The sequence below is a fragment of the Nannospalax galili genome, unplaced genomic scaffold, assembly GCF_000622305.1.
Source record: "Nannospalax galili isolate Female #2095 unplaced genomic scaffold, S.galili_v1.0 scaffold521, whole genome shotgun sequence".
Classification (NCBI taxonomy): domain Eukaryota; kingdom Metazoa; phylum Chordata; class Mammalia; order Rodentia; family Spalacidae; genus Nannospalax; species Nannospalax galili.
The window spans coordinates 1044210-1054594 of record NW_008344634.1 but is presented as its reverse complement, the minus strand read 5'-3'; the positions used below and the strand labels follow the sequence as shown (position 1 = coordinate 1054594).

Here is a 10385-nt window from a genome sequence, read left to right as displayed (position 1 = left end):
GTGCACCCATGTCGTGCAATGCTGCAGAGGTCAGAAAAGAGCATCGGATTCCCTGGAACTGGAGTTAAGGACAGTTTGTAGTCGCCATGTGGGTGCTGGGAATAGAACCCGGGTCCTCTGCAAGAGCAGTCAGTGCTCTTAACTGCTAAGCCATCTCTCCAGCCCCATAACTATGTTTTTGGTATATGAAATTCTCTACACAGAATAAGTTTGTTTGTGTGTATTGATTCTTGTCAGAGTTGAATTTCTTCCCACTGTCTATATGCATGTAAGGGGAGACGTAGGACATAAACTTTGTTTCCCATGGTTTTTCCTCACCATTTTCCTTTGGGGTTTGTTGACATCTTCCCCTTTACTACTTTAGAAGTCATGCATTTCATGTTTCATGGGAGGCCTGTCAGAAACGTAGATCCTAGCCTGCTACTGTTGAGATTTGACAGTGAGAACAGCTGGAGAAAGGCTAGAGTTGGGCATCTTCCAGGATTGCACTTTGAACCTGACCTCACTACCTGTGCCTTTATCAGAATCACAGAGCTGTACATGCATGGGGACCTTACCAGTGTGGTCTCTTGAAGCTTCTAGCATCTTTTGTACTGTTACTCTGAGCTACTCTGATATCTGTAACTGTTGCTTCTTTTCATGTCTGGTGCTCTTCCTTAGGCTTAAGGGAATGACTCTAGATAGGCTGACTAGACCCCAGGACATGAACTTGCACTGAAGGATGTCTGGGAACACTAACTTGACTCAGTAGGCCTTAATATGAATAACAATACATGAAATTCAGCTGGGGAGCTATGAGAGGGTGCTGGTGGGGAAGGGGGTATAAAGATGATTAAGATATTGTGTATGAAATACCTGGAAATTCAATAAAAAATATACCAAAAAAGAATTGAACAGCCACACACTTTTCCCATCTCATACAAAGGTGCAAGAGTTCATCCTTTAAAACTTGGTTTTTAGATTAACAAATATAACTTATATGCAGAGATTCCTTATAATGTTAACAGATACAAAGCATATCCCTGCCTGGGCTTAATAGTAAAAGCCCTTAGTTCCAGTGCCCTTAAGGGATAGGAGGATTACACTTTGAAACTGGCCTGGGCAACCTAGCAAGTCTCAAAGCTTAAATACATATCTGAAAACCCCCAAACCTAGGGCTCTGTGAAAACTTGCTTAAATTACTTGCTTTTTTTTTTTTTTTTTTTTTTTTTTTTTTTTTTTTAGACCCTGTCTTTTTTGAGACAGGGTCTCCCTGTAGGCCCAGCTGTCCTGGAACTCACTATGTAGACCAGGCTGGCCTTGAACTCTCAGAGAACCGCCTGCCTCTGCCTCCCAAGTGCTGGGATTAAAGGCGTGTGCCCCCCCGCCCAGCTTTTTTTTTTTTTTAAAAAAACAAAAACACCCCCCAAAAAGGGCATTTCCTTTTTTTTTTTTTTTTTGAGGCACCTGATGCTGTCTGGCTAATGTGATTAACCAAATTTTGCTTCAGAGTTGAGTCTTTGACTTTTCATTTTAGGTTGTAGGTGTTACAGTAATAGTAAAAGTGAAGTTTGAGGCTCAAACTTTCATTCCTTCTCCAAATTTATTTGTTTGCTTTTCCCCTCTTACTTAGGAAAGCCACTGCATGGTACAAAAAAAATCTACTTAAATATATCCATAATCTTTCTTTTAAATTGTGCTCTTCCCTGATGGTGTAAAGAAAAAATGCCCAAGTCAGAGCTCTTTGTCGCTAGGTAAACTTGAAGCAGCAATGCCTTCAGTGCTTTGATTATAACCCATAACCTTCCAAAGAGTTTAAATCCACCTTAGATTGTGTTGATTATAGGATTAATTCAGAATCTTTCTAATTCTTCATCCGTTCTTTCCTATTTTCCTTCTGATCTTAGGAAAACCCATAGGGCTTTTTAAATAGCATGCATAAAACAGTAAGATTAAAATACAAAATTATATTAGGTTATTGACTTTGTAGTGTTTTTTTCTAAGGAAATCTCCTTATATAAATGAGCATAAAATATTTGCTAAACATTTTTTTTTCAAACTAATGATTGTATTATTCAATTGGAGTAATACAAATGCCTTGTTTTTGTTACCTTCTAGCCCAGCAGAAGAACTGTATTTTGGAAGTATGGAATCTGGAGAGAAGAAAACTCTAATAGTGTTAACAAATGTAACTAAAAATGTAGTGGCATTTAAGGTAAAAAAAATCTTAGAGATGTAATAAACTGTGATTGTGATATGGGAAGTGATTTGAGACATTCAGATTGAAAGAGTTATCAAACAATGAACAGTCTTGTGTGGAGACTGAACCTTCACCATGTTTTCTGTGAATTTTAGCTGTGTTGTACCACCCTCTAGTATCCAAGGGGCACAGCTTGTTTAAAACTTTCCCTGGGATCCGTAGCCCACTTTAATGCACACAAATTACTGCACAAACAGTCCTGAGGTTTAACATTTATTGTAAGTGAAAGACCAAGAAAGGGCATTCTTCATTATATGAATAATTTACCACAATTCTGAATGGTAGAATAATAGAAAAACCAAAAGTGAGTTTTCCCTCACATATGCTATAACCTGGAGTGGAGCTTCTTTTGGATACTAATGTGCTACTGAATAGTAAGTGTGCTAACACTAAGTTAACCATCAGCACTACTGTAGACATTGTTTTCTTAATTATCCCACTTAATTGAGATGTGACCACTAGGGTGTTGTGGACATGCCTTGATTATCCATTGTTCTTAATTTCTGAATGCTATTGTAAAACATGATCTAATGTATACTATTTTACAAATTTGCATAATTAAATTTAAGCTATAAGTGGGCAAGATAAATATTAATCGATCGTTACTTAAGAAGAAATCTAGGGGCTGGGGAGCTAGTGCAGTCAGTAAAGGACCTGAGTTAAATCCTCAGAGTCTACATCAAAGAAGCCAGATGTGCTAGCACATGTTTGTAATTCCAGCACTGGGAAGTCAAAGATGAGTAGATCCCTGGGGTTTGCTGGCCAGCTAACCTAGTCTACTTGGGGAATTTCAGGATCATTGAGCTATCCTATCTCAAAAGGTAGATACTGCCTGAGGAATGAGACCTGAAGGTTATGTGCACACATTCAATCGCATACACACAAAAAGGGAAGCAGAGCGACAGTAGAACTGCAGAGTATTTTTAGACAAGTCACAATGATTTTATCCTGTTAGGACAAAAAAAAAAGTTCTGTGCATAATGACCAAGGTTGTTTTGTAGACTTTATTCATCAATTATTAACTGCTCTCTCTTTAAATTCATTCTTAAGCCATGCCTGCAAAGAAGCAGAACATAGCTTGTTACCACACAGGTTAAGTAGTCATTGTGTTTCTAAACAGGTGAGAACAACGGCTCCAGAAAAATATAGAGTAAAGCCAAGCAACAGCAGCTGTGATCCTGGGGCATCAGTTGATATAGTTGTGTCTCCACATGGTGGTGAGTTGTCATTTGGCATTTGGAGACCACAGCAGGTGTGACTGGAGGGGACCTGGGTCTGTCACTGGTTCTGAGGAGTTTGGGGGCTAAATATAGAAATTAGCAGAAGATCAGCAAATCACCTTACCTCACTTTAAAGGCATGTGTTTCTCGTATGTGAAATAAAGTAGTCCAGAGGGTCCAAAGCCTTTTCTCACAGTAAAATGTTATTATTTTAAAATGAATAAAATTAAAGTGATGACAGTTGAAATGTAATTTAAATAGCAACAAATTTCTCTTGTTTACAGATTGCTTCCATTTTTAATTTTTTTTCCTATTTTTTCCTTAATGTATTCTAGAATAATGCTTTAAACCACATATCCAGCCCCTTGTGAAGATTCCTGATTATATGTTAAATTCCTCTTTTGGAATGCAGGCTTAACAGTGTCTGCCCAAGACCGATTTCTGATAATGGCTGCCGAAATGGAGCTCTCATCTGGCACAGGCCCAGCAGAATTGACTCAGTTCTGGAAAGAAGTTCCAAGAAGCAAAGTCATGGAACATAGGTAAGCAATCTGCTCTCCGATGTGGAAGAATCAGAAGACAAGCACAACTGATGGGTGAGACACTGTCACTTCCTTGCTTACATCTTTGCATCCTGGAGACTGAGGATGACCAGATCAATGACCAAGAGCTGCTCAAGGACTCACTAATACAGAAACACTGAAGCAGACCCACATGGGTCTAAGTCTTACAGATGACGTGAACACATCTCTAACCTTCACATTGTTCCCCTTTTAGGAATGCTCACCTTGCTTACTAAACTGTGGCAGTATCATTTGTTATAGTAAAAAAAAAAAAAGAAAAAAAAAAAAAGTAAGACAGAACTAAAAGGTCACTAGTAAAGCCTAGGGAAATAGAATGGAATATTTGTTTCTACATGGAAGAGTACTCTGCAGCCATTTGAAAAAAGTCCAGTGAGGGGCTGCAGAGATGCGTCAGTGGTTAGGATCACTCAATGCTTTTACAGAGGACCTGGATTCAAATCCCAGCACCCACTTGGCAACTAACAACCATCTGTAACTCCAGTTCTAGGGAATCTGACGCCCTCTTCTGACCTCTTCAGACATTGCACTACATGGGTGCACTTACATACATGTAGGCAATACACTCATACACATAAAATAAAAATTATAAATAATATTTAGAAAAAGTCCAATGAAGCTCTTCTGACTTGAAGAAACTATATATTAAAAAAGAAAGTAATCACAGAAACATGTATGCATTGTCCTATTTAAAAGAGACAAAGTTTGTATGTATGTGTGTATATGTGGGTATGTGTGTGTATATAGTATGTGAGCACGTGTATGTCAGTTGTAACAGATGTCTTGAAATACATATGGGAAAGAAAAGGAAAAGAGAGATACCTGTTTTTCTAGTTTTGTTTTTTCTTGCTCCTTTTTTTTAGTTGGGATTACAATTTGTTGGTGTAATATCAGTCTTGCCCTTCAAGACATTTGCCAACATCTAGAGACATCTGTGTTGTGTACAACTGTGGATGGGGTACACCAGGTATCTAGCAGATGCTGCTAAACCTCCCAGAGTGTATATGATGGCTGCTATTTTGTAAAAATCATGAGTCCCCCAAACCATTAGTACTGTGGTAGAAAAACCTTGTTTTATAGGGTAGTTGAGGATGACCACGCTGGTAAACTTTGACTAGGAAGTAAAAGAAGTCACAAGGTAACTGATTTTAACTGGACAAAGAGCTTTGTGGGGTAGGGAAGAACAAGTAAAAGAAAAAGAAATGTGCTTGGTTTGTGTAAGAAATAGCAAGGAAGTCAGTGTCCCTTGATGGACTGGGGAGGCAAGGCCATGGCCAAGAGACAGGGACAGCTAGCAAGGCACTAGATTTCTGCTGGGGAGGACTGAGTTTGAGAGACTGAGTTAGACACAGCCTGGAGGAGTATTTTGTGGTCAAATGGAAGAGGATAGGCCAGGTCCGTCAGGTCTTTAAACCCCAGGGAAGAAAGGGCATCACAAAGTAGAAGTTGAACAGTGGCACTACACACTACCATGCAGATAAAGAAGGATAAGGAATGGGCAGTTCCCATTGATAGACACATTACAGAAGGTATTGATGGCTTGAAGAGCCCAGGAGCTGGGGGAGGCAGGAGCTACATACGTCAGCCTGTGCTAAAGAGATTGGTGGAGGCAGCTAGGCTAGGCTAGAGGTTTGGCAGGTTCGAGAGAGACTGCCATAGTATTTGAAAGGAGGAATATGAAGCTGATGAAAGGGTTCTTGGTGTTGGCTTTTTGTTGTGCTGGGTTGGGGATATTTTGGTTTTTTTGTTTTTGAGACAAGGTCTCACTATGTGGCTGAGGTTAGCCTTGAACTTGAGACAATCTTCCTTGGTCATCGTTCCAAGTGCTCCCTACCATGCCTGGTCTGCCTTGAGGTTTCTAATATGAGAAATTTGAGCACTGCTTAAACAAAAACACAGACTCAGGGTGGGGGGGATAACTCAGTGCAAGAGGAGCACCTGCCTCGGCTGTGTGTGACCCTGAGTTCCATCCCAGTGCTGCCAAACAAACAAAGAACAAGGGGCCATGCCAGGGCACAGCTATAACTGCAGCATGAGCCTGGCACAGCAGGGAGGTGGAGAGCATGACCTACATGGGAGAGGTAATTTGCTGCTGCTGCTGCTGCTGCTGCTGCTGCTGTTTTCTTTGTTTTTAAAAAACGTTTCAATGATCATTGGAGGAATTGATGCAAGACAGCAGTTCTGAGAACGCTCAAAGAGGTCAGAGCTGGGATTTGCTCAGACAGGGCAGGGAGAATACAGGTGGAGGGCAGGCTCCAAGCGGAGGTTCTACCTGGGTTTTACAGGAAATAATTGCACATTTAAATGTTTAAAGTCTATTACAAAACTACATTCTGATAGGTTTGGTTGATTTTATTTTCATTTGGTTTAAAAGCCTGGATTTTGCTGTTGACCTGGGGCTCAGGGTCCTCCTGCACTGTCCATCTTTACTGAGTTTTTCTGGAATTATTTCTGGTTAAAGTCATGGGAAATAATTTAAATGTTAAGATAGACTGATTTTTAAAAGCATTAAAGATTAATTCCAAGTTCTTTTAAAATACTCTCAAAATGAGAGGTCTTAGTCTGGTTAAGTGTACATTGCTTCATTTGCTTTCCTTTGGGTTTTGCCAGTTCCTAATGGCTGAGTTTTCTGTTACTATCTAAAGGGAATCATTGTTCTCTCCTAGAAAATGGGAGAGGTCCCAGTGGTTTGGTAGTAAAAACCCAAATAAAACACCATCTTCTTTCCTAGAAAGGGTGACTGTCTTCAAGTTGAAAAAGATTTGGATAAATTTTACTGAACACCATATATTAGATTTTTGGAAAGTAAAAGGAAAGATAGAGGAGTAGGAGATAAGAAACCAGAGTCAGACCTGCAAGAGGCAAGGAATAGATCTTCCTTTATTCAAAGAACATATAGTGAGAAGTACAGGCTGTCTGTGGGAACCAAGCTTCTACAACTAGACAAAGAAACGGGGGAGGGGGGTGATTTATAGGAAAGTTGTGAGACACAGCTGCACTCTGTGGGGAGTTGAATTAGTGCCCAGGTTTGGTGTCCTTGAGAGTCTCTTTTCTCAGACAGGTGGGTGAGTTATCTATAGCACTAAAGGTGGGCTCCACAAACAGTCTCTCTTAGTCCCAGGAGTGACCAGTTGATAAGGCTTGAGCAAGGCCAGGCTTGAGCAAGGCCAGGCTGCCAATTTAGAGCCACTTTGACATGTTAAGGGATTTATGGCTTTCCCTAATGAGGCTTGTCTCTGTTCTGCAATTCACACATTTCCATCATTCCAGACCCTGGGGGAATATTAAAAAAAAAAAAAAGGAGAGGGCAGGGAGTAGAATGGAAAGAGGGGCACATTGCTTTGGGGGAAATAAGAAGATACAGGTACAGCGAGGAAAAACCAGATTAAGTCCTGGGTATGAGACATAAAGTTTCCTTAAAGTCACAGTTTTTGTGTCAGTAAGGGAATCCCAATTGGTGACAGGTCCAGGCATCAATCAGAGGTTGCTTTGAAGATCCCTCAGCAGACTGAAGAGAGGAGTAAGTCAGTGAAGGTGGCACAGCTTCTCCACAGCGGGCCAGCAGGCTGTTCGTCTCTGGGAACTTTTGATTTCTGAGTTCTCAGGTAGCACAGAGTGGGAGCATAGACTTAATTTGGTCTCAGGTAGAGGATTGGGCAGTCGTATAGGCTGCTTGGTCAGGAGATTCTGTAAGAATTTTTGGAGACAATAGTTAACTAAGCATAGTGTAAGGAAGGGATGGGAAAATGAGCTGGCCAGTCCAGTCCTCATCTGGGAATGAACTTGTCATTATTCCTTTGGGGTCTCTACCCTAACTCCTTCTTCTGGAGAGGTAACCCTAGGTGCCAATAGGGAATTTGGATGTCGAGTCATTCTGGCTTCTTCTGTGCTGAACAGGGGTGAAGAGTGTGGCAACAGGGTCCCCCTTCAGTGGATATATATATATACAAAGCATATAACTGTTAGTCCTTGACTGGTGTCTGGGAGGAGATATGAAGGAGAAGTAAAACAAGAGTAGTTAGGCACGTATTTTAGGTAGGGAACCAGGAGAAATAAATGTCCACATTAAAGTTCATTAGAGTTTCTTGATGGGGGCTTCCAAGAGCATCCATTCACTGGGCCATTTTCTTTTCCTGGATGTCACAGCTGGACTCAGGATTTGTTTTTTAGGTACTTTGATAGCTGTTGAAATGGCTAGAATCATATTGTGAGCTTCCTCCCAGGTGGCTTCTATAGGCAGGGAGAGAGAAGAAATTTAGTTATTATTTAATTTTGATAAGAACAATAGTGGACCTGTCCCCCTTGGCTGCAGGTGGCACAAAATTTTACTGGGAATTTGTAAATAATATTTTATATGAACTTTTAAGTTTAATGTTTGGGAAGCATAATTTTATGGACTTCAAAAGAAATATACTGATTATTTTAATTTTTGGTTATACTTTCCTTTGGAGTGTTTAAGACCGTATAACTTGCCCAAATTAAACTAAGTTTTTGTTTTATTGTGAAGGTCAGTTGAGGCTGCGGCCCTCGGGGGTCACTCGGGCTTTTGGGGGAGCCCCTGGTAGGATCCTTTGGCTTTCCTTTTACCAGTTCCATCTGTGTGGGGATAAGTCAGGAGGTCCTGTTCGACTCTGGCTTTGCTTGGAAGCATGGAAGAAACATTTTCCTGTGTTGACCCTCTTCCTTGTAGACTAGACACTGGCCTGAGTCTCTCTAATGGGGTCTCCATGACCTCCCTGAACAAGAGGACAGGTGACCTACCACAGTTACAGGACGTTTTGAGAGATGCCCCATATTCCCTTGGGACTTAGTTGACCTTGGAAGGCAAGGAACAAAACTGTCCCTTAAACCCCTTTGACCGGATGAGTATAGGCCTCTAAGTATGGGTTTTAAACATCCAAGAAGGTTAGTTGCACCAGTCTGGTACCTTTAATTACTGTGTAATCTGAGGATAAAACTTGAACAAAAACTTAAACATTTTAAATAAACAGTGAGTAGAAAAGATTTAACATTATAGATCAAGTAGGCATAGCCCAGGAAAGGGATTCAAATTAATTCCCTCAGGTCTGTCTCCAGACCCTGAAGACATAAAAAAAGAAAAAGAAAAGAAGAAAAAAGGTGTAGTTTTTATATGGCTGTTTTTGTTTATGGGTGAAGTGAGGGTGGGGTGGGTCATATAACATACCTATAGGCAGGAAATAACTGATCTGGATTTAGATCAAACTCATGGAATGAAATTGTTTTCTTTTGGACTGTACCATTTGGTTCTGGGAGGTAAATCCTAGTTTTTATGAGCCAAATTATTTTGTTATGGGTGAAGGAAAATACCAAAAGTAACACTTGTATAATACAGAGAAACATAAAAGGACATTTTTTTAGTAGTTACAGGTAACTCCAGTACTTGTTTGTATCCATTTAATTCCAGACTGTGACTAGGTATGTAGCACAAGTCAGAGAAGTAGACTGAAAAATTTTTTTTTGCTGTAACAGTAGTTATTATATCAACAACAACAACCTTGTATTTCTATAAATTTACTCAGACCTTTAACAAACTTGCTTAAACATTTTCATTATTCTTTCCAATCTGGAAATATCCAGCCATTTTAACCTTACTAACTTTGACCTTCCAACTCTCTTTTCTTAAACATTTTTATTAAATTTTTGATACCCCGAGACATAACATTATTTGTTGTGAGAATCCATCAAATAACCAATATTTAGTCCCTCATACCTATAGATAGACAAACAACTATTTTAAACATATGAGTACAATATAAGCTTGGTAAAGGTATGGACCTTGATGTATCTGTTTATTGGCTATAAAGACTCAATAGTGGTAAAATGGTTAATATTTTTCCTGTAATAGAAGCACTTATTACTTAAAATTAGTATATTTTTAAGCAATGATAAACAATATAGAAGAAGAATTAAGTATTAAAGAAAAAACATTTTGACCTGGAAAAAATATTTTAAGTTAATTTAACAACTTTAGTTCGTATGAGGCTTTATTTTAAGTTAATTTGACAGCAAGTAAATTATTTTTAAGAAACATGAATTTATGTAGACCGTGTACAAACAAAATGGACACCTTAAGAACTTTTGAGAATAAACCAGAACCAAAAAAATACTTAATAAATTGGATTTTTACATAACCAGAGACCTAGAGACACTATTTAATAGATTTAAAATTGATTAGGTACCCAAGTGTAAAAGGCCTTTGAATGTAAATTTGTAACAGTGTATTTTAATGAGGCATGCCAAAAATAAAACCAATAATTTTGTGCACAATAAAAAGAATAAAAAAAGAAAAAATATTGAAGTGGACACAGTTTGAAATTATCTTGA

At 39.2% G+C, this 10385-nt stretch overlaps 1 protein-coding gene across 5 annotated transcripts in view; it reads left to right on the top strand.

Moving 5' to 3' along the window:
* Mospd2 (motile sperm domain containing 2) overlaps positions 1–10385 on the top strand; it is a 65446-nt gene that overhangs the window by 47140 nt on the left and 7921 nt on the right. For all 5 annotated transcript variants that reach the window (XM_008840887.1, XM_029567249.1, XM_017800074.2 and 2 more), the window contains 3 exons: positions 2098–2194; positions 3360–3456; positions 3872–4001. In XM_008840887.1, the coding sequence (XP_008839109.1) occupies positions 2098–2194; positions 3360–3456; positions 3872–4001 (324 nt within the window). The remainder of the gene's footprint in view (positions 1–2097; positions 2195–3359; positions 3457–3871; positions 4002–10385) is intronic.